The 25,293-nt window shown below is 37.8% G+C and overlaps 1 protein-coding gene across 4 annotated transcripts in view; it reads left to right on the forward strand.

The window, feature by feature from the left end:
- Positions 1 to 1,315: 1,315 nt before the first annotated feature.
- The window catches only part of EDEM3 (ER degradation enhancing alpha-mannosidase like protein 3), a 61,935-nt gene continuing 37,957 nt past the window's right edge, over positions 1,316 to 25,293 (forward strand). For 2 of the 4 annotated variants that reach the window (XM_020984398.2, XM_020984399.2), the window contains exons 1-4: positions 1,318 to 1,736; positions 7,381 to 7,426; positions 18,921 to 19,021; positions 20,447 to 20,486. In XM_020984398.2, coding sequence (XP_020840057.1) covers positions 1,564 to 1,736; positions 7,381 to 7,426; positions 18,921 to 19,021; positions 20,447 to 20,486 — 360 coding nt within the window. In that variant the 5' untranslated portion in view covers positions 1,318 to 1,563. Of the gene's footprint in view, positions 1,737 to 7,380; positions 7,427 to 15,143; positions 15,214 to 18,920; positions 19,022 to 20,446; positions 20,487 to 25,293 lie in introns of those variants that run through there. The other 2 variants (XM_078156453.1, XM_078156452.1) reach the window with 2 other exon arrangements.

Consider the following 25,293-nt stretch of genomic DNA (forward strand, 5'->3'; position numbering starts at 1 on the left):
TAGAAAGCAGGATATGCAATGAGTCAGAGAAAATAAAGCCTAGGAGAAAGACTCTTGAGGGACAGAGAGAGTTAGAAGGTGAAGAAAAGTAGCATGAGGGAAAAGCTAAAAAGGTAGGGTAATGACAAACTGTAGAACATGTTGAATGCCAGGCCAAGACTTTTAAACGGTAGCCACTGCTTTCCATATATGTGTGTGTGTGTGTGTGAGTGTGCATGCGTGCGCGTGCATGTATATTTACACATGTGTGATACATTACACACATAAAATCATATTGTATTTATAATTTTATTTATAATGACACTTATATTGTATAATATAAATATATTTCTCAATATAAATATAAAATTACATGTATGTTATATATTACATAGATTGTAATATGAAATTGTAAAATATACATATTTATAAAATCATATAATTTTACAACTGGAATGGAACTTGGATATCATCTACTTAATGATGTGCTCCTCTTGGAATGAAAGATTTAGAGATACAAGGGACGTTAGAGGTAATCTACTTCACATCCCTCATTTGACCAATGGGAAGAAACTGAGGCTCAGAGAGGGAAATTAACTAAACCAAAATCACACAGCTAGTAAGCTGCAGGGAAGGGATTGATTGGAACCAGTACTCGGGGCACTGACCATTTATTTAATTCCTAAGCTACTGCTAAACATTTCACGTGTTTATTATGTGACTAGATGGTAAGCACCTTCAGGGCAAAGGACGTGATTTTTACTTTACTGCATCCTCCAGTGGACTTAGAGATACTCATATAATCTGTTGGGTGAATTGGTGATTCATTAGAGTCACGGGGGACAGAAAAAACAAATGACGCCCAGAATCCCAGTGAGCCCCGTGGCGCGGTAGGTGACAGAGCCAAGACTGACACAAGAGATGTTGGCCGACCTGTCAGTGCCCCCACGGCCAGACTACATATCCCAGAGAGCAACGCGCACCACCGCAGCAAGAGACTCGGCGAGGCTGTTCCCCGACCGAGGCAAGGGAGGGGGGAATAAAGGGAGGGGAGGAAGAGGGTGGGGCGAAGGAAGAAGTGCATTCTGGGATTTGTGGTTCTCACGCAAATATTTTCACGACAGCAGGCCCCTAGGTTGCGGATTTAGTCAGGCTGGAAGAGGGAAGCCCCTCCCCGATCCCGCCTTTTGTCCACGTTTCACTATAGCGCCTGGCGAAGCCGGCTCTCCTTCGGCCCCTGTCCGTGACGAGTCCCCATTGGCCCCCTACCCTGAGCGTCATGGGGCCCCGCCCGGAAGTAGCGTTGGGGGAGGCGGTTTCCTAGACTACGCCACCGGAAAGCTGGGGGAGGGGTTCCTGGGGCTGTTGAGAGTAGAGGGCGGCGGCGCTGGCGCTGGGCGACCGGCTCCTCTGGCTTTGGGAAACAGTTCGGTGTCCGGCGCGCGTCCGGTTCTCTCCGCATCCGCCCTTCTCGGCGACTCCACGGCCCGGCTCCCCCAGGTCCTCCCCCAACCCCCCGCCTGGCGATGTGTCCCTCCGGCCGGGTGTAGCTGCTGCGCGTGCGCGGGACCGGCCGGCCGGGCCATGAGCGGAGCCGGCTGCGGCGGCGAAGGCGGCGGTCCGGGCTGCGGGTCCTCTGCCGCCTGGCGGGCGGGATGGAGCCTGGTGGCCACGGCCGCCCTGTGCCTGGTCTCCTCCGCCTCCGTGCTGGCGGCCGGGGCCGCACCCATGAGTAAGGAGGAGAAGCAGAGGCTCGGGTAAGGCTCCGCCCTGGGGGGCCGCGAACGCTTGTCGTCCGGAGCCTCTGGGACCCCGCGGAGGTCGCGGCTGCCGGTGGTCCCGGGGCGTCGCCTGTGCCCGCTGGCGGGTGGGGGAATGGAGGGAGGCGGCGATGGGTCGGGCGGCAGCTGGGACCTTGGGAGAACAGCGCGGGGGAGGGGGGCTCCCCGGGACGGGGAAGCAGTGCGGGGTCTCCGGCGGGACCCCGCGGGGTAGCGGGGACGCTTGTCCCCGCCTTGGAGTCAGCGCGTTTGCCTGCGAACTAGTGCCCTTCCGGGTAGAAGCTCTTAAGGTGCGAAACGCAGCCCATCTCCAGGGAGGGAAATCCTGTTCGCACCTGTTAAGGTACAGTGCCGTAGACGAGCCTTGCTGCCCGGGTCCTCAGGCCAGCTAGTTATTGGTGTTAGCAGCGAAATCGGGAAATCTGAAATAAATCCTCGGAACGCAGTAACCTTCCTGGAAACCCTTCGCCTGCAAGCAACTTGTTACCCCCACCCCCCATTCCCTTCCGCCCCAGTCATCAGCTTTGGCAGAAATGTTCCCCTATAACCTGTAGCAGCTGAACGCACTTTTCTGTACATGTAGGTGATGGGCAGTTTAGAAGCCGGAAGACCCTATAGTTTTTTTAGAGTATAGAGATTCTTTATCCCCCGTCTTACATCCAGACATATTAAAAGTTAGAAAAAGTTTATTGGGTCACTTTTAATGCTTTAGGAAAGGAAGACTTTACTTTCAGAGTAAGGCTTCTTTCTTTTTTCCCTTTCTTTTTGGTCTGATGATTTAAATAACGTGCAAGTGTGTAATCGTTCAAACCAGAAGGGCTTGTCACTGTTATAATAGTTAACGTTTTTGTTGTTTCACCTCGTTTTGTAATTCCTTAAGAAATCCAAGTTACATCAGTTTTAGTGTTGTGCTATTAATTCAGACTGCCTTGTCTTAGGTAGCATACAAATATATGATTGCACAACTGCTCCTTTGGGGATTTTCAGGAAAATGAACTGTCCTTGAGGTTTACTTTCTTTGTTTCTTTAAATACCAGTAATACTGCATGAACTAGGAGATGTTTAAAGAGAAAAATGTTCATAAGTGCAGATGATATGAATGATCATGAACATTACTTCGAAAAGTTACTACAGATCATAGATTTGTGTTAAATACAATTATTCACCTCTTCATATGTAGACTCCTTGGAACACACCGGTGTAAATGTCATGTTTTCATTGACATTAATGGAAGCATAAATCTGCTCTATCTGTGTAGTGAATTTGGCAAATGATATACCAACAGAGAAAGTTTATTTATAAAAATGATTTTTAGAATATAGGAGAATTTACATTTACATACATGGGGTGGGGGGAGGGGGAGAAACACTGAAATACAAGATCGGGCACCTGGGTTCTAGCCCTGGCTTTGCTAACGATTAGCTGTATGACCTTGGAAGGTACCATTATACTGTGGAAAAAGCTGTTTCTGGAGTCAGAAGACCTGGTATCAAATCTTAACCTCTGTCACTTGATGCTTTCTGGCCTTTCAAGTCACTTAACTCCTGGGTACCTTTCTCCTTATCTGTAAAATGAGGGGATTGGACTAGATGACCTTTCACCTGTAAATGTATAATAATATGATCCTATAGAATCACTGAACTTCCCTTGAGCTTAGATTCTAAAAGTAGAAAGGTCCTTGCCAGTTGTAAAATTCTTTGACTGTGTTATGAGTCTTGATACTTCCATGGATCTGGGGTCTCCTAGTGTCTCTTCTACCCTCCCAGCTGCCTCTATACCCCAAACCCCCTCCTCCCCGCAAAGCTAGCAGCCAAACCACTTTTATATCCAGTGTGACTCTTGTCCATATTTTCCTGTAAATGCTCCACAGGGAAGATGGGGACTTTCTCTAGAATTCTTGATGTTTTGTGGTTATCCATTAGGTTATCCATTCACACCCCTCACTCTGATGTGTGACTGGCCCAACTTATCTGTTCATTAGTCTCATGAAATCCTTTATGTTGCTCCTCCTGCACATTTCTTCCTTGGTAATGTTTTTCGGTTTACTCATGGTCGCCATCTTTCCATTGCATTTTGGGTGACCTTTAACTTGAATTCTTTAGAGGATGTGATATAATGTTATTATTAAAAAGATGGATCTTTTGTTTCAGGGAGAAACTTGAGTTTATTAAATACTACCTATTACCAATTGCTGGAAGTTGTATTTATTGACAAATTTTTAACAATTTTTTTGTTGATTGTGTTGAGAAAAGGAAATTTCTGTATTCCTTTCTTGGTGTCAGTGATTATAAGGAATATATCATCTAAGGTTCTTGTAAGGTGAGTGATCCTAGGTCAACAGTATAATAAAAAGGATACCTAAAATACTTAATTTTAAAAGTATATCCATTTTTTACCTAATAAACTATAACACAGAGCTTATGAATGATCTCAAAGTGTTAGGTTTTTTTTTTTGTAGTAGGGAATACTTGGTGAATATTAGTTGTTTCCTTTATTTAACTTTTAGTGAACTCAGGATTAAGTTTGTTCAGCTTACAGATCAAAAATGATTACGTTGGTTATTATAGCCTAATCTGAAAATCAGAATTTTTTGGTCTGCCAACTTTATCATTACCAACAGCTAAGCATCTGAAATGGTAACTCAATTTGATGTCAGTTCAATGTAAAGAAAAAAAAATCTATCTGGACCTTTCCATTAGCTATTCTGCATACCTTTGAAGGTGGTTATTTTAACTAGAAATGTTTTCTAGGGATAAGTCTAGGCCACAAGAGTTAAGTGATTAATGTTTCTGGCCCTGTGTTACAGAGAAAGGCAAAAAAGGTAGGACCTGCCCTCAACATACTTACATTCTAATGGGGGAGAACATCATGTAAGCAACTGGATAGATAACAGAGTCTGTACGGAGTAGGTAGAAGGCATTCTAAGAGAGTAAGGCATTTAACATCTGAGAGGACTGGGAATAGCCTCTTGAAATAGGTGAGATTTGAGCTGATTCTTGAAGCCAGGGAAGATAAAAGACCCAACTGAAGGGAAAGAGCATTCCAGGCTTGAGGGGTGGCTGGGGCCAGACAGGGAGAAAGAGTATTTTGTTTGAGGAATTGCAATTAGGCTAGTGTTGCTGGAATGTAAAATTTGTGGATGAGAGTGAAGGGCCAAGCTATGAAGAGCTTTAAATGTCAAACAAAGGATTATCTATTTCACCCTAGAGACTTAATAGGGAATCATTGGAGCTCCTTGTGGGAGGCAGTGGGGTGCACATGGTTACATCTAGGTTTAAAAAATAACATGACAACTTAAGTGAAGGATGGATTGAAGTGAGGAGAGACTTGTAGGGCAAGGAGACCAGTTAGAAGGCTGTTGCAGTAGACTAAACAAGAAGTAATGAAAAGGCTTGGTAGTTGTGTGAGTGGAGAAAAGACATAGAAAAAATGTTGTGAAGGTAGAAGGAGAAGGTATGACTACAGATTAGATATGTTGACAGAGTGAGGAGTGTTGTGAGCCTGTGTGACTAGAAGGATAGTATGGTGGTGCCCTCAACAGTAATAGGGAAATTGAAAAGAGGCAGGGGTTTAGGGGAAAAGATAATGTTTTCTGTATTGGAGATGCTGAGTTTGAGAGGCTTTCAGAACATCCCATTTGAGGAGTCCAAGGGGCAATTGGGGATGTGGGCCTAGAACTCAGAAGAGATAGGGCTGAATATATGAAGATCTGGGAATCATCTGCATAAAGATGATAGCTGAATTTATGTTGATAGCTGAATTTATGTTGATCATGAGATCACCAGTCTGGATAGTATGGAGGGAAAAAAAGGATAGGTATAGAACAGAGCTTTGTGGGACACTTATAATTAGTGACTGGGACACGGGCGAAGAAACTTCAAAGGGGATCAAGAAGAAATGGTTAGATGGGTATAAAGAGAACCCAGAGAGAACGATGCTATGAAAACTTTGGAGAGAGTATCCAGGAGGAAAAGGTGACCAGAAGTGTCAGGATGAGGATTGAGAAACGGCCATTAAATGTAGCAATTAAAGGATTATTATTAATATTGGAGAGGACAGTTTCAGTTAAATGATGGGGTTAGAGGCCAGATCAGTGAAGGTTTAGAAGAGACTGACAGGAGAGAAAGTGATTGTTTAATGTGATTAAATATCATGTCATTGATAAGAAGTTATATAAAATGTTTTATGTATGTATGTATATTTTATATACATACATCATACATACATATATACATACATCAGGTGTAAATGATAGCAGGAAGACAGATGCCTATAGTAATGGGGTAAGTAAAATACAGAAATTTTGGTGGTCTTTATTCTTCCACTAACTTACTGTACTAATTTTTTTTGACAAAACACAAATCCCTTCAATACTTGGATTTTATTTTAAAGGTGAAAATAATATTCCTCACTTGATCCAACAGCTGTTTGGAAGGAGTAGACCATATTGCTTGAAAATGTGGTGAGATATACACATACACTTGCATCTTTAGGTATTAGAAAATTTCATTAATATTGGAGAGAAGCTAGAGTGTTAATAGTAACATACTCTTGTATTCTTTTAAATTTACTTATATTTTTGTTGGAGAGTTGGAACTAAGCAATAAATTTTTTTTTGGCAAGGCAGTTGAGGTTAAGTGACTTGTCTAGAGTCACACAGCTAGTGCATGTTATGTGTCTGAGGCTGGATTTGAACTCAAGTCTTCCTGACTTCAGGGTCGTTGCTCTATCCACTGCACCACCTAGCTGCCCCACCCCTGTAATTTTTTAAGTGCATTTTTTTTCCTCTCTGCTCTTCAACTGAAAAAGTAAATAGTACTAAATAGTACCTTTTCTTGTACTGGTATTTTTTCCTTCCTGGGTAACAGATAAGTAGCATAATTCCTTTAAGTTTTTACTAACATAAGAACATTTTCAGAAATGAGAGATGGAATGATCCATTAGGAAGACAGCAGACTAAGAATCAGAATATCTGGAGTTTTTGTGACATTGAACAAGCCTTCCTTTTGGGTCATGGTTTCCTTTTCTGTAGAAAATGAGGTTTAGGTTAGAGCATCATTTCCCAAACTAATTGAACCACAGAATACTTAGGCTTTTGAAGTAATTGACAGAATCCATAAATGCTTATCTGGGAAAATGGAATACCCTTGGGATGAGTGGGAGGATAGGAAAATTAACAAAAAAGGGGCAGAAATCCAAGAAAATATATTTTAAACATATACGCATAATTTTATGTCAGTATGATCAACATTTTCTTCTCGATCCTCTACCCATCTTGTATGGAACATCGGAGTTTGGCACAACTTACATTTGGAAAAACTGGGCTAGATAATTGCTTTTTCTCCTTTGGGCACCAAAATTCTGTGATTTTATAAAATATAATTCCCCAAACAATAAAGATTTTACTGAACTGTGTGGTGATTTGATCGTAACAAAATAACATCTGTCTTATTTTGGGCTGTCTTTATTTCCTCTATAGCTAAATTAAGCTTCTATTTTGTTTGCTTATTGGGTAGCAGTATAATTTCAAGTAACTTTCTAAAAGAGATTTTTTTTAATATAAAATACATATTAAACTGGTTACTTACTATTCCCCTCCATTTTGTGCTTTTTTAAATAGGAATCAAGTGCTGGAAATGTTTGATCATGCTTATGGTAATTATATGGTAAGTGAAATACTTCTTTTCGTATATCTTGTAAATATGAGCTATTTGGGAGGAAAACTGTTCAAAGTTAGTGATAAGGCTGACGTATAAAAAAATTTAAAGAAATGAAATTTTATTATTTTCATGTAAACAGAATAACTTAAAATAATTAACAAAGTAAAGTGTTCCTTAGAAATGTTTAACAGGAGTGGGGAACCTGTGGGTTTGAGGCCACATGTGGCCCTCTAGGTCCTCAAGTGGGGCCCTTTGACTGCATCCAAACTTCACAGAACAAATCCACTTAATAAAAGGATTTATTTTGTAAAACCTGGACCGCACCCAGGGACCGAGAAGGCCAAATGGTTTAGAGTCTCTTTCTCCGTCCCTAGTTTAGAGTATCTTTTTTGACTAGGAAAGAATAATTTGTAGCTAATTGTATATTGAACTTTGTCTAAATTATATTTCTAAGGTGCTTAAAATGTAGTTACTTTAAAAAAATCGCCTGCCTTTCTCCATAGATAACCAATGTAATTTAATTTAATCAAACTTTAGACCAGCCCCTGTCTAAATTATCATCATTAGTGGAGCCTGGGACATTTTATTATCTTTATAAATGTATTTGCTTTTTTCAGTGACAACTGCTTGCATTAACTTATAAAAATCTTGAGATTGAAAAAAGTCAACATTAATATAAATGGAGAGAGATCGTGTGCTCTCTTATCCAGATTTATCCTTGAGAATTCTTCAACTAAATATTTTCCTTCGCATTGTGAAGGACTTAATTTGCTTTTACAGTTATCATCTTTAGAATACATATATGTGCTTTTGGGAAAAGAATTTGGCTTGATGCCATACTGCCCCACCAGAGAGTTGATTTAGGTTTGTTTAGATTTGAAGACTTCTTAATTGTTTCTCTTGGTCCTTTGTTATCTAAACATTAACCAAAATATGATTGTGTATCTGTTTGAATGTGCTTATGTACATAAGTTTTGTGACTGTATATTTAAGTGTATTTTGATGTTTTCCCTGTCTTTCTCCCCATATCATAAACTCTCTGAGGATATACATTTGATGCTCAGTAAATATGTTTTGCTGTGTGATAATAAACAATTTAATTTGGTTGGGCAAGGAAGAAGGGTATTTAACAATGAACAGCTTTAAAGTAATTTCTTGAGTCCATCCATCTTTAATTTCCCCCTATATTCATCATAGGCAATCTGTGGCTAATTACCTATGTTGACAAAGAGTGTAGCACTAGATTTCCAATTAGGCTTGGGTTTGAAACCTGTCTTTGTTCCTTACTCCATGTGTGAGGTTGGATAAATTAACATCTTCAAGCCCCAATTTCCTCATCTGTAAAATGAGGGCATTGGACTAGGTAATATTTAAAGCTTCTTCTAACTCTACTAGACACTATTCTGTGTGTTCTAGTTTTGTCACACCTCTGCTTAGCCAGTTTACTGATATAACTTCAGAACATTTCAGCAACTAATTACGGTTCAAACAAGCTAGAATGGTCATTCATTTCCCCTCCCCAGTGCCCCCCAAAATCCACAATGATTTGGAGGGAGATGTTTTATTTGCTTCATTTAATTTATTTTTATTTTTTGCTAGATTGAGAAATACTATGAAATGTGATGTGCTTTGGCAAATTTTTTATGTCTGTGCTTAGGTCAAGACTTTACTACGACATATGTCTGAGTACCAGTTTTGAATATGGTTAACAGTTTGTCCTATAGAGCGAAGTAATATTTAGCTATTTTTTGTTAAGAGGACCCAGTCTAGAGGGATACTTTACCTTTTTTGGTGTCACGGATGTCTGAATAATGTTTTTAAATGTGTGAAACAAAATGCCTAGGATTACAAAGGAAATCAATTATATAGAAATACAGTAACCAAAATAGGTAAATGTTCCTGAACTCCAGATTAAGAACCCTTGCTTTAATAGCAACCATTGAACCTCATTACAGGATTAGTTTTCTGGCTATTTTTGTTAGGACCTTATTTTTCCCTCCCAGTTTTATTTTTGCGGCCGTAGTCAGCACATTTAATTGTTATATTAATAAACAAAAATCGTTCTTGATCATGGTGGTGTATTCCTCAGTACTGTCTTTGACTTCTGTCTAAATTAGAATAAACTATATATTACAAATTAATTTGAAAAAGGTGGATAAGTACAATGCTATATTTAACCAGTAAGGACCATACTTGGTAATCACTTCCATAGTTAATTACATGAGAACAGTTCACGGTAATGATAGATGTATCTTTGTCTTTTTAAATCCAATGCAGATATTAAATAACCTTCACTGTAAGTTTAAAGATTGAAGGTGTGGAATATTTTTCCTGTGATGCTATAGTTATACTATGAAATATCTTATTGGTCTACTTTACTACGTAGAAAGAATTTCCATAATTTAAATTTTTATTGGAAATGTTTAAATAAGCAACATCACTATTAGGTTGTTTCATTGATTTTATTCTGTTTGTCTAAGAGATTTGAGGGGATGGAAAGGGATGAAAAGAAAAGGGGGCCAGGATATTAGATTTCACTGGAGTGGGGACCTAGGTGGGGAAATTGGTTCTGCCTTTGCACATTGCCAACTTGCAGTTTATATACTCCTAATAGCTTGGAATACTGAAGAGCTAAGTGACTTATCCTGGGGTCATATAACTAATCTGATGTGAGATTTGAATTTAAATCTTTCTGTCTTTGAAGCCATGATTCTATCCATAGCGTCCTAATCAGGAAGGTTCTGTTCAAATCCTCTCTCACTTATTAGCTGTGTACCCCTAGGCAAGACACTTAACCTCTCTGAGGTTCTGTTTCTTCATCTTTAAATAGGGATAATAATAGCCTCTGTTTTACAGGGTTATTACGAGGATCAAATAAAAGATTTATAAATTAGATTTGGTCATTTGTGTGACCTGTCCTAATTGGTTTAGAAGCTCATAGTTCTAATGATTAAGACATTGTATATCATGATTAATTATATTTACTTATTTTATGAAATGATTGTATTTAGTTGACTTTTTTTCATAGTCAGCTAATAAATTAAAGGCATATCAGTCTTAGCTAGCAAACCACCTAAAATTAGTACAGTGTTCTCTTGTACTGTTTTAAGATTCTCTACTATACATATTATACTAGATTTCAACTTAGCATAATTATTAAAATTGACAGTTTCTAATATATATTTGGAAGGATTGGGGGGTCCAATCATGTTCCCAGAAACCTCTCCAGTGTAAAAATCTGATTATAACATGGTGCGATGATTGTTCTCCAGCAGCATCATTTTAAGTGAGTTTTTCATATATACTGACTTACAACATCAGAATGGAATTTGGAAGTTTCAGTATACATAGATTCTTTGTAAAGTTCTTAAACTTAAATATATAGTTCTTAAACTTAAATAACTTGGATTGTAAGTATGATGGAAGCAAAATTTCTTTTCATAGTAGTTATTGACTTTGTTTTTCTAGACTTTAGTTCTGCCAGCCACAGGACATGATTTATCTTTTTGGCTGCCTGTTAAAAATTTTTTTTCCATTAGACTTAAATACATTTTGTACAGTTGTATAAAGTGTTAAACTTTAGTACGTTTGTTTATTGTCATTGACTGAATTTCTACCATACCTAAAACCTAAGTTATTAACCTTTTAAAAAGTATGCAAGGCTTTTAAAACCTCCTGTTTTTTGTAGGGGAGGGCTGTTACATATTTAAAAGAGGAGATGTTTGCCAGGAGAAATAATATCATCCCGTGGTAGCCTTTACTTAGAAATTCAAGTTCTATTATGTCAGAAAGAAAGCTTAAAACTTTTATTAATATGCAAGTTATCTTTTCAATAAGGATTTTTGGAGTGGCTGTGTATTTTTATAAATTGTGGTTTATGTTCCTGGTTTTAGCATATTGAGGTTTCATTTTTCATCTTTTGCACCCGTTTAGCAAAACCCGAGATAAATTTTGCCACAGTGTTGTCATGAAAACTTGGTCTTTAATCCTTTAATTTAGAAGATGAAGGCTGAAGTGAAGGGAAATATTTTACAGTGTGAGGGAAAAAAAGCCCCCCCCCACCATATGCATATTTCAGAGATATTAAGATTTATTGAATTATCGAAAAGCATTTGGAGTAAGCCTCTCCTTTAAACCATGCTCAAATATTTAATTTTAAGGATTTGAAGGTATTGGTTGCCCTTCTGTTTAAGTGTTTCTACTCACTGCTGAAACATACTATGATGTGCTGTATAACTCTCAAAGGAATGATGTGTGTCACGTGTAGGAATAGCTCTGTGTGTGTGTGTGTGTGTGTGTGTGTGTGTAACATCTGGTAATAAGTGGCTTATGTAGTGAATATGATGGTGAACAAAAGGGTAATATAGTAATCCTAGCAGTGAAAAGGGAATAGATAAATGTTGGAGTTCATTCAGTAGCAGCAAGAAGGTTCCAGCATCTTACTATTAGATGAATTCTCTCATTTTATTTTAGAAAGCCTCGTATAATATCACAGGTTTGAATATCTGTATTTAAATGTTAACACCTAATTACTGTTGTTGTTTAGTCATTTCAGTTGTGACTGACTTTTATTGACCCCATTTGGGATTTTCTTGTCAAAGATACTGGAGTGGTTTGCCATTTCCTTCTCCAGCTTATTTTACGGATGAGGAAACTGAGTTAAGTGACTTGCCCTGGGTCACACAGCTAGTAAATATCTGAGGCAGGATTTGAGCTCAACTCTTCCTGACTCTAGGTCCGGCACTCTATGCACTGAACTGCCCAGCTGCCCTAGTCTGTAATTGAGTTTTACTGTTAAAGTGCCTTAAGTTCTTGTAAACAGGAAATACAGTAGCTACTGCATGTAGCATGAGTATAAACATTTCAAAATGTTATTAAAAACTAAATAGGTTTTACATTTTTTGATAACTCAATTTTTATTTACTAGCTTTCATATAGAATAAATTTTTTGACTTTCAGTTGCTTTTGGTGCAGACTTTACAAAAAACAAACAAACTGAATATTGGTTCTACTCTGGTTTCAGTGGTGCAGAGCAGAACTGTTTACCTTCTTTTCCTGTCCCATCCCTAGTTCTTCCCTCAGTAGATTTAGAAACGAATATGGGGACTACTATATTTATTACTTGCAATCAGGCATGTGTGCTATCTAATTTTATGCAGAACTCTTCAATCAGCTGTTTTATTTCTGACTGAAAAGTAATGTATTTTATCCACATTGCATCATGATGAAATTAAATAACCTTTTCCTTTTTTCCAGACTTAGGAATACTTTGGTTAGGAGGGAGTACTACTTCAAATAGTCTGAATGTTTAGCAACCTAATAAGGATGTTTACTTGCCACGTGTGCCGTGGAATTAAAACAAGTCAGGCTTCTTTGTATAGTTAACTTGAAAAGATCACGACAAGGAGAAAAGAATATTTCTTTAACTGGAAATTCAGAAGTTAGCTGTTTCATTGTGATCGTTTGAAATTATTGATGCTTTTTCTTACCTGAGTAATCTTAGGGTTTGGACTTGATATTTACTTTTTTGGCACTTGTTTGTTGCTCTTTTTTTCTTTTCCTTTTTCTTTCTTTTTTTTTTGGTGCTTTATTGGATTGTGAGGAATTATTTACAAGTAAAATTTACAAGGGTTAAAGCTGCAGGAAGAGGAAACTTTGGGCCTCCTGAGGAGGAACCTCCTAATATTGGAACTGACTTGTATAGTGGTGGATTCCTCTTTGCTGGAAATCTTTAGGTAGGGGTTGGATGGCTACTTGTCTGGTATGTTTTAGAAAGGATTTTATTCTAGTCCACATATGGGTTGGATCATTTGGCCTTTGGGGTCCCATCCTACTTTGAAATTCTATGATTCTGTGAAATTAAGGCAAATTATGAATTAGCCAATTGCTCTGCTTTTATCAGAGAGACTTCCAGCAGAATTTCAGGTAGTTGTCATCCTTCAGAGCGACAGTTATTATCTCTCAATGCCTGGCTTTTGATCTTTTCTATTTCTTTAACTCCCCCTTTGCCGGAACTCTGTAGCATATTCCTATGATTATGTCATTGCTGTTTTCTAAGGCTTAACCTCCTAAATTCCTGGATTTCCTGAGTATATCTTCTTAATAAACAATGTTCCTTTTATCCACTTTTTCTTTTGAATTTGCTTGTCTGAGTTGTATTTTTGGTAGCCCCTTGAGGGGCAGGAACTGTTTCATCTTTTTTTCCTTTGTACTTCCTAGGCCTAACCCAGTATATATCAGCATGGTGTTGCTTAGTAAATGTGGAATTGAATTGTGGATTTGAATTTTCATCTTTTTAGAAGATTTATGCAGCTTTCAAAGTGCATTGGTGACTTGAAAAAAGTTGACTTCTTTGCATTCTTTGCTTTTGAATGTTATATATATATCATTAAAATTTGAGAAGGTACAGGAATGAAAAATGTTGCTCATGCTGGAAAAGGTATGAGTTTCGTTGTTTAAGTAATAGTTTTCTGGGTAGTACTAAGTAAAAGGCATGTAAGTTGATCAAGTTAGGCATGTTCTAACTGATTTTAGTGAGGGCAGGGAGCTCTCTTACTCTAACTTTGTGGCTCCTCCAGTGCCTAACCAGATAGGGCTTCATACTGGGGACACTTGGTAAATGTTTGTTGATTGATCAACATGGTCATGGTTATACGTTTACAACTTAGCAGCTGCATATATTGATACGTTGTTATGCAGTAAAACTTGAGTTACAGGTTACTTGGAGGGAAGCAGAGTCAGGTGAGCAGTTTTCTTTTTAAATAGTGAAACTTTAAAAAAACATAGGGATGTAAATCTTTCTGAAATGTGTCATATTTTTTTCTACATGAAACAGGCATATGATTAGATTCTAGTCTCTTATAGCTCAGGACTCTTAATTCTGTTATTGAGTATCATCATTCCCTTGAAGACAGCTTATCCCTTAGCACCTTGTCCATGTTGGCTGCTCTTCTGTCATGCTCCTCAGCACTCTGGGCCAGGGGGAGGCGCTGACGTAATCCTTCTGCTGCCTCCAGACCTGCTGCCACCTTCATCCAGGAACCACTCCACTTTCAGGTTGACTTCATCTGTTTATATCACCCAGCCCAGAACCTTCTTATTGTCATCTGTTGATCTTTTTCCTTCCTTCCGTTCTTCTTTTTCCTTCCTTCCCTAGTGAGTTCAGCATCTAGCACACAGTCATCTCTATCCCAACCCCACTCACATCCTTGGTGATTTTGTTATTTACTTTATGACCCTTTAAAATCTTGACTTTAGACCAAACCATAACCCAAACTGTTCCACTTCCAAGATATGAATTTTGAAATTCTCTTTCATCATAACTCCTGTCTTTCTGCCTCTCCCATTACACCTCTCCTCCTAAACCTATTCTGTATTTGCTCTCTGACTTTATGCCCTTTAGATCTCCTAAGCCCTTGATTTTGCCCTGGTCCAGCTTTCTTGTGCTGGCTTTTCTTTCATATTAAATTCAGCAACTAGTTCTGTGTTGGATCCTTTCTCTTTTACTGTTCATGCTGCTGAACACTGTTGGAGGAAGTCATGAGACTGTTTTGCAGAGTATGCCATAAATACATGTTATCTAACCTTACCTTTGTAAGACAGGTCTTTTATTTGTCATTCATTGGCTATGTATGATTGGCTATGTGTGGATATTCTTTCCTCAGTCCCAAGTGATTGTGCTAGTTATTTCTCTCCTCTTCATTTTTTAGCTTCAAGATTTTGCCCCTGTTCCCATCCTCTATCAGCATATGACCTTAACTCTGACTTTATGGAGAATTTAGAGACAGCCATTTGTAAGTTCCTACAGCTCTCTTCTTTTGTATCTGTCTTTACGTGTTCTTTTTTCCTTCCCTCTAATCTCAGAGAATGAGGAAGCCTTTCTTGTCAAGTCTTACCCTTCTGCTCATGTCCTTGATATCTTACTCTCCTATTGCCTTCCGGAGCTTGCTCCATTGGCCATTCTCTTTCTTCATCCCATCCCTATCTAGAGGCTTCTTTCCCATTGCCTACAAATCTACTCAGGCCTCTCTTACCCTTAAAAGTAAATTCATTTGATCCTACCATCCCCTTTAGTTGGTATCTTACATCTCATACCTTTCATTGCCAAATTTCTAGAAAGAGTAGTTTATATTTGCTGCCTCTACAGCTAGATCTGGATTGGTACAAATAAGGAATTTCATTATTCAGATTTGCACTAACATATTCTATTGGGCTGGAGCCAGTTATCAATCATATTTTATGTAATTATAACATTGAATAGCATGAATTTGAATAGGTATGACCACTATTACTCCTCAACCTCTTCCTGTCTGAATTTCAACTCTGCTGCTATAATGAAATTCTTCACTCAAAGGCCATCAGTGAACTAAATTTTTAAATCGAGTGGCTTTTTGCTAGTCCTCATCCTTTATCCTTTATGTAGTTTTCAGTACTGTTGATCTCCTTTTGGATAGTTTCCTTCCAAGGCATCTATGACACTGCCCTAACTTGGCTGTCTTCTGGTCTGTCTTATTGTTCATTCTCAGGCTCTTTTACTGTTCATCATCTTTTTTCCCATTCCCTATGTTCCTCAACCTCTGTCTTGGGTCACTCTTTGCTTACCTATGTCTGTATGAGCACTCCTTTGGTGAGCTCATATATGTATTTATGCGGTCAACTGTGATTTCTTAACAGATAAACCCCAAATCTTTGTCTATCGCTAAACTCTCCCCTAAGTTGTAGTCCTATTTCTCAAAACTACCTGTGTAGACAGCTCTACCATCAAGTTGAGTATGTCCCAAGCGCAACTTCTCATCTTTCTCCCTTAACACCCCTTTCCCCATTCCAGACCTGCCCATTTTTGTTCCTTCCAATTACTCTGGTTCAAAATCTCTCTCCTTTCTCCTGTCTCTTTTATGTTCTGTATCTAGTGAGTTGCCAAGTTCCACAAATTTTACCTCTGTAAAATGTCTCCCATATCTCCACTTCTGTTCCCTCATGGCTGCTATCTGTCCTCATCATTTCATTTCTGACCTGTTGTAAAAGCTTCCCAAACGATCTCTCTGCTTCTAACCCCTTTTCAATAAGGCCTTCATACTGCTGTGAATATAAACTTACCAAATTTGTCTAGGGCTCTCCTCTGCTCCAAAACCTTCTCAAGCTCTTCTGGCTAAGATAACACAGCACCCTCACCATGCATTTAAAGCCCTCTGTCATCTGGAGTCCCAACTGTCTCACTTAAGGAGTATTCTTTTCCTCTTCAAATATTCTTTGACCACTTTGCTTGGGTCTCTTCTTTGCTTGAGTTTTGGTCAGATAAGACTTTACTGTATGATGAGGTTACTGCTTTACTACATAGAGGATTTAGGGGTGGAAGGGATTTCAGTCTAAGTCTCAACTCTCTCATTCTGGGAAGAGAAAAGTGAAGCCCTGGGAGGTGTGAGTTGTGTTGCCTCAGAGCTTGTAAGTCACAAAGACAGAACTTAAGTTCCTTCTCTGATAACTTTTTATTCCTCAGTACTTCAGTTTCTATGAAGATAGTGCAAAGAACTCTGCATTATTCTACTGTTAGCATGCACTGCTGGCTGGCAATATGAAACTGGCTCTTTGGGATTGTCAGGTTTTCCTGGTAGAGAAAGGCCTCTGACTTAGAGGACAGCGACCCCAGTCAGCCCTTGGCAGTTGTTAGTGTCTTTGCTGTAGGTAGTGTGTTTTAGGTATTCGAATGTTATCAGAGTAGGGGCTGCTCTTTAATCTTTCAGGTTGTATGTGTTTATTTCTTCATGCAAAATACTGTAGAACCTCATCTTGTATGATGTGCAGCTAGTCTAGAAAATAAAAGTCTAGAGAATTCTATTTCTTTAGGTTAGTCATTTGATGCTCACCTTAGGGCAAGTTATTGCAGAGTGTAATGGAAAGAATTCTGGTTAGGAATCAGAAAGTCGGAGTTAGCATCCCACTTTTCCCACTTGCAATGTGGGTAACCTTGCACAGGTCATTTCACCTTTTTGTGGCCTTTGTAAAATAAAAGGTTTTGGCTAGATGACTTATGAATTCCCTTACAGCTGTCAGCGGCCTGTGATCTCTGACCTGACTGAGCCTTAGTTTCTTCGTCTTTAAATGAGGGAAGAGGTTGAACTCGGTTCTAAGATCCCTTCCCAAGATTTAAAGTCCATAGACTTGTATCTTTATAAATTTTGAGCAGTTATATTGTCTGAAGTGAAAGTTGTTGGCAAGATATAAAATGTGTGCCATGTTATTGTCCTAATGTTTTGTAGAATTCTAAGATGCATATTTTCCAGTATCGGCCAAAAAAAAAATGATCATTTGATTTTTATATTGTTCATTACTGATTTTATTCTTGTAGTAAGGTTCTATACCAGGATTATTATGTGCTATCCTGAGCTAAAAAGCATCCTGGAGTTCAACATACACAGGTTGCCATGTCTTCCTGATTGCTTTGTGGGGATGCCTAACCTTCTGGTCATGATCATATCCCAAACTGCCTAAATCCACTTCATTCTTCCTGATCATGTATAGTAATGTATAACACAGAAGACATCACCATTTGGCATCTGTGGGATCTTATGTGTGGAGATTCTTTGGACTTTTCAGCTGTTGTCATAACCTAGACCTTGGGCTTCTGTAGTCACAGTAGGGGAAGAGACCAAAAGGGAAAAAGAAAAGAAAGTCATGAGGAGAAGCTGCTAAGACAGTATTCTGCCTTTTTTTTCTCCTCCTTGAAAGCTGACATTCGACACCTGTTTTGGGGGGAAGGAGGTATTTGATGAATGAATAAAAGAGCATTTATTATGTGCCATGCCGTGTGCTAACTACTGGGAATATACATACAAAAATGAGACAGTCTGGGATTCTGCATTCTAATGGGGGAACTAATACATTTCTGGGAGTAATGAACGGAGTGTCTGGTTAGTTACAGGGATGGTAATTTTATCACAGAACAGTCAATTGATGATCTTTTCTAGGAGTAATGGTAATGGTAGTGTTGATTCGATTGATTCGTGAACTCAGAGTAAGGGGTAGACATTGGGGGGATGGGGAAAGCAAGGTAACGGCAGGATGTCAAGATTAGGATAATGGCTAAGTAGGATCTTAATCATGATATGGTCTGATGGTCTTAGGAATCAGTTAAATAGGTAGTTGAATTTACTTGCACTGATTTAGAATTTCTGGAGTTGAATTTACTCGCTGATCAAGATAATTTGGCTCAGAGCAAGAGTTCAAAGGTGAGTAAATGAATTCCACTAGGGACTGAGGCTGGTGGTCTGGTGTGGATGTGCTATTGTAGGTGGAGGGAAGTTTGGGCATCAGCAGAGTAGATGGCAGGGGTATATGGCCATATTTGATATCCAGGATACTGATTCAGATTCCTTATATTGTAGGAATAGTAGCTCTGATTGTTTTCAGTTTAAATGTACTTAAACATTGGATAGGTTGCAATAGTTACATGGCACGTGCTTTGCCTTGGTTTTCTAAGTAACTCAGTTGATTTTTCTTACAGGAACATGCTTACCCAGCTGATGAACTCATGCCCTTAACCTGCCGGGGTCGTGTTAGAGGTCAGGAGCCAAGTCGGGGTGATGTTGATGATGCGTTAGGAAAGTGAGTATTTATATAAGTTTTATTTGTGCCAAGGCTTAGACCACTTGCAGGAACTTTGCAACATGATTTTTCAGGATAATTTTAATAGAAGCCCATGAATGATAAATTTTGAATGATTAAATCTTGTGACTGATAGAAAGGTACAGACCATTACTCTTAGGTGATACAAGATATGCTTAAAATATTCTTAAGTGATTTTATGAATGTAATTTTTTTATTTCTTGCAGTGTTTTAGGGAAAACATTCAAGCTTCAGCTGTGTTTATACTTTGTCCTGATGTGTTGAGATAGCTGTTAATTAGATTTATTAGCTAATGTACAGTTTGAGTAGCAGCTCTTGAAAATAGTCCATATGTAACCATGATCCCACATTTAAAGTCAAATGTTAGTTGTTATTCTGGATAGAAAACAGCATGAGCATTTTACTAAATAACTGTGCTTTAATAAATCCAATTATTGCATCCTTAGCCTGTCATAAACTAAAATTGTTATCATAAAGCATTATTGAGGCTGTTATATTTAAGTCATTTGCTTTCCAAAAATGAAATAGTAGTTCTCCTTATGGTTTTAAACCCTTGGAGGATGCATGCACACTGTGATAAATGCATTTGGTTGCCACTTTAAATTACCTTTTCCAATAGAAAGAAACAAACTGGAGGGAAAAAAAATTAGTGCCAAAGTCTTTCAGGATGAATAAACTTACTATATATGTACAGCCAGAGTCTCTAGAAATAGGTATACTAATTTAACATTTTAAAATACTACCTAGGGCTTACTTATAGTGTATTTTAGACTGTGATAAGTAAATAACAGAACCTTTTGTATCTGCTTCTTAAATGTTGGCATAATTTAAGTTCTTTGTTTTTGTTAAGTAGACACATTTTGTATTTGTCTTTTATTTCTCTTTTTCTGTTCTATTCCTTATTACTAGGAGCAGTTAGACATATTCATCAGGAGTTGAATTAATCCTCTAATTGATAAGAGGACAAAGTACTCATGAAATAGGTCAAATTCAGTTGGTTAGATGATAGGAATCTAAATTCTCAAAATATTAGTTAAAAATGAAATATAATAAATTTCTATTTGATTGGGTCTCAATGGGCTATTCTGTTTAATCAGATATCATGGTAAATAGTTGTTTTATATCCACCCACACATGACTAATATTCATAGAATTAGAATGTGACTGGATAATTTTACACCTAAATTTCATTGACAGTTGAATCTTTCTCAAAGCATTTTATGGTCTTACACTTATTCGGGCTCATCTTTATTAACATCAGTTATCATTGTATGATAGGTGACTACAGAATTACTGGTTATGAGAGAGTGCTGGTAGATAGAATGCCAGATAACAGAGTCTACTGTATGTGGATGAGACATTCAGGATTCTAATTTTCTATATCTGGTTATACTTGTTTCTTAGATTTTCCCTGACACTGATTGATACTTTGGACACTCTTGTGGTAGGTTTGATCCTTCCTGGATTTTTTTCATTCTATAAATTTCATATATATGCATATTAAAGTATTATAAAGATAGAGATGATGAAATAATCAGGAAACAGTAGCACTTAGGATTGAGCTTGAAGTTTCATACCTAGTCTCTTGGACCTTTATTTTTAACTAAATCTTTTATTTTAGTGTCCCCATAACTGGGTAAGATATAGTTTAATCATCAATCCGTACTGTCCCCTGAAATAATTCAGGATATTGTAGAGATATTCAGCTACTTTCGTTTGTGATTTAATTTAAATCATATGGTGTTACCATAGTCAGGAAACACAGATTTTTGTTCCTTCTGGAAGAAAATAATTTTAGCCCCTTGCCTTAGACGCTTCTACCCAAGAGTTACTCTTCCCAGTGATATTGAAAAATGATAAAATTATCTTTCTTATTTAAGTAATGTATTTATGCAGCTCCCTGTTCTCCCCACTAAATTAAACTTCTTTAAAGATAATTTTTTTCTTTCTTTTGGATCGATCCTGTAATTTCATTGGTATGGGGAACTTCCCTGTGAAGAAACTTCCTCTATTCACTTTGTAGTCTTAGAGTTGCCTGGGTTGCTGAAAAATTAAGTGATTTTTCCAGCATCAGATAAACCAAGGTGAAACATGGAGTCAGGAAGACCTGGGTTCAAGACTGTCTTCCTGTCCGCCAAATTCTTACTTTTTTGGTGTTTATTAACAACATGATACAACTTTGTTTATTAGTAGTTAGATACATAATTAAGAAGCTTTTAGCTCTTTTAAGCTAGAGAAAATGACAGAATTTTTCAGTTATATATCTTATGAATTAATGTTGAAAATTATCGTTTTTCATCTCTGAGAGAGCTTAGTATTTCTTTTCTTTCTTTCTTTTTTTTTTTTTTGGTGAGACAATTGGGGTTAAGTGACTTATCCAGAGTCACAGCTAGTGAATGTTATGTGTCTGAGGCTGAATTTGAACTCAGGTCCTCCTGACTTCAGTGCTGGTGCTCTATCCACTGCGCCACCTAGCTGCCCCTCTGGTATTTCTTTTGATTTTATTATCTTTCCATAAAATGTTTTAAAAAATAAAAATTTCACTTGTTCATTATTTGTCTCCCTGAACATATTTTCTAAGAAGTTTATTTTCCTTCTTATTTTATTGACATTCATTCCTGGCCTAGAAGGAAGTCTAAGATAAAAATTGTTTTAAGTTTTGGTGGAAAAGGATTTGTGACTAGAAGTAGTCAGATTAAATTTCACATGCTGAAATAACCAAATGTTATAGTTGGAGTACTCTTCTTAGCTCATTTCCTGTGTAAAAATGGGAAAAACTTAAGACCTGCATTGTTAAATTTCATTTCAGGGTTAATCATTTTAAATTTGATAAGATTTTTTTTTCTTTTGAGATAATGTTCCATATAGTGATCAAAAAAAAAGTTCTGGGATTACTGTTGGAATTGTTGTTGTCGGGCTTCTTTAACTCATTAATCTCTGCTTTCTTCTTCTGAGCCTAATTCTAGGACTTTCTTAATCTAATCAGGTCTTTAGATGCTTAATTTATTTGAAAAGTTTTATAAATGTGTAAACAGGAGTATTAATCCCTCTTCCCTGTTTGTTTCAGTAGTCTTTGGGGATTCCTTTGTTGTAGAGAAGAGTCAGTTTTACAGGGAGTATCTCAAAAGATGTGACTTGTCACCTTGGGAGGAACAGATTCCCCTTGGCATAGGACAAAAATTGATAAGAGTAGGCAGTAGGGTCAACAGCGGGATAAGGAGAGATAGTCGGTCTCATGTGTATCTTTCCTCTGATTATTGGTGAAGTTCTCATCTCTACTGTATTTGCCTGTTTTATACTGCCCTCTAGTCATAACTTCTCCATGTCCTGATGTGCTTTCAGGAATACTAGCTTGGGGTGTCAGGTATTCTCTGTTAAAAAGCCTCACTCCTAACTCCATCCCCACTCCTAAATGGTTTCCTCACAGAATTGATGAGCCTCTCTAGAAACTGGGTAATCGAATTTCTTGATTCTCAGTGGTAGCAAGCACTCCAGAATACTAACAAATAATTGTTTATGTATGGCATTGCATTACTCATTTTACCATTGGGATTCAGCTTCCTCATCTGTAAAATGAGGGATTTTGACTAAATGATCTCTAAGGTTCCCTTAAATTCTGAACTTTTGTGACCTTTAGAGAATCAGGGTACATAGGCAGGTGACCCCAGTTTTAGAACCCATCTTCAAGCAGTGTCAGGGGGAAAGTCTAAGGTAGCAAGCAACATCACATGTTTCAAATTGTTATTGAAAAATTCGTTGGAAAATTATGGTTTGGATCTGTTACTTTTATTCTAAGAAAAAATGTGGACCATTTTGTGGTTGTTACATGCCCTAACTCCGTTTTTGAGTGTTCTTTTCCTTAAATAGTTATAAAATGAAGACTCTAAAAAGGATTGAAAGCCTCTCTTTTAACCAAGTGGTGGTGGTGGGGATGGGAGTGGGGGGGTGTTGGGGGGGTGGTTTATTTTTTAGTAAAGTAGTTTGATTTTTAAAGAAATACTTGGTTTTATAACATTTCTGACAATGTAAGCACTGACATTTCTAATTCACTTTGATTTTAATTTGTGATCTTTTTTTTCCTTTTCCATCTCTTGTGTTAAGTATTGGATGATAATTATCTGGGTAGCATTTATCATCCTTGAAGCTGTACACAGCCTGATAGCTTTTACTTTGGTCTTTTCACTCTTTAAGTGATGCTTTCTTTTATCAATAAATATACTCCGGTGCATTGTTTTAACTGATTGATTCTAGTAGAGTTCAGTGGGAGTTAAACTAGTATAATTTTTAGCTTAGACTCTGTGCTTAAGGTTACTATGAAATTAGCAGTGGGAGAAGCATGATGAGCAGACTTAAAGATAGACTGAGAAGGGGGTGTGGGAAGGAAAAGCAGTTTTTTAAAAACCTTTTTTATTTTAAAACTTTTCATCATAGTCTAGCCCAGAGGTGGTGAACTTGGCATGTGGCCCTCTAGGTCCTCAAGTGTGGCCCTCTGACTGAATCCAAACTTCACAGAACAAATCCCCTTAATAAAAAAAAAAAGGGTTTGTTCTGTAAAAGTTGTACTCAGTCAAAACGCCACACCCAAGGACCTAGAAGGCTATGTGTGGCCTTGAGGCCACAGGTTTCCCACCCTTGGTCTAGGCTCAGTATTGTATATTATCACACAGGTGAACTTGTCTAACGTTGTTATGTATAAAAAGAACATTTCCTTTCTAGTCATGTGCCTCTTTTGAGTGGAGATGTTAGGGACTTAAGAAGAGACCACTTTTTTCCCCGCCAATTGTTGGCCCTATAGAAAATATAAGAGGAGAACTGAAAACAAGATAACATGGGTTAAAGAGGAGAGAATTTGAGAAGATAACTTTGGGGAAACAAATGTTCTCAAAAGGGCTAAAATAGAACATTAAGGCTCCATACTAAAATAAGCCAAAGTTAAGGTCTGTTTTGACCTGCCTTTATTCCACCAAAGTCCAAAAGGATCTTGTGCTTGAGACTGACAGCTTTCAAATGAATTAACAAGTGTTAAAATGGGATTAATTTGAGTTCCTTTGCTTGACTCATTTTTTTTTCTTTTCTGGATTTACTCTGCTTGTAGTATCAGATGAGTGAGATGCCACTCTCTTTTACAGTATTTTCTAGAAAAATTAAAATTTTAAAGTCTGCGTAAAAGTAAACTAAATACTTCAAGGATTTACAAAACCCTTGGTGTGTGTACTTATTCCATCAGCATAAATTGCAACCTGTTTATTCATTAGTAGATTTTCTTCAGGTGTTACTGAGAGTGAACATATTCATTTGGTGGCTGACTTATGAGCCCTTATATGACAGACTTTCAACTGAGACTGGGCCCTTTTCAGCTTGTAGAATGTACTGCTTATATACTGGAATGTGCTTTTCTGGCCCAACTTTTTGAAACCCAAGGTGACATCCATTTCTGTAATGAGGCGTCAGATTAGTACTAATCACACCTCTTATTTTTATAGTGCTTCAAAGTGCTTTTCTACACAGTGGCTCTGTGAGGTAAACAATAAAAGTACAGATGAGGAAACTGAGGCTTAAGCTGGTTAAGGGGAGATGGTGACTTGCTGAGAGTCACATAGCCAGTAAGTGTCAGGGTTTGGACTTGAATCCAAGTGCTCTAAATTAAAGACCAGTGTTCTTCCCTGCTATACCAGATTGAGTTGCTAGGACTTAAAGGAGTAGGACTTAACTAAGAAAACTAAAAATAAAATAATGAAAAAGATACTTTTAAGAAAATTAGAACCAAACATCTAAATGTGCGGACAAGTAGAGCAGAGAAAACTAATCCACTTATATAGTGTTAGGAAGTCCTTCTAGAATAATTTCCAGAGCCTACACTGAGAATCTAAGAGTACTCATCCCAGCCACGCTTCCTTACCCTTTATTACACAGTCAAACTTACCAAGGGGTGATGAAAGCAAGCATTGCAGTATTTAGGAGCCAGAAATGTTTCCTCAGCCCAACATTTAAAATGCAAGTTGATGATATCCTTCTTTTGGAGAAGGTGCTCTCTGCTGGTAGTGAGAGAATGACTTATTTTTTATAAGGCATTATCAAGCAAACTTAATGTTCAAAAATTGGGAGTGGAGTGCTGAAAATCCTTCACTCAGTGGCAAGTTGTTAATTGTAAATTTCAAGTTCTAGTGATATTTCAATGTTCCTGTAAAACCCAGTTATAAAGAAATCATAATATATCATCAGGAGTTTTTGTTCTTCACTTGGTCAGATGC

The sequence above is a fragment of the Phascolarctos cinereus genome, unplaced genomic scaffold, assembly GCF_003287225.1.
Source record: "Phascolarctos cinereus isolate Bilbo 61053 unplaced genomic scaffold, phaCin_HiC Scaffold_5;HRSCAF=322, whole genome shotgun sequence".
Lineage (NCBI taxonomy): Eukaryota > Metazoa > Chordata > Mammalia > Diprotodontia > Phascolarctidae > Phascolarctos > Phascolarctos cinereus.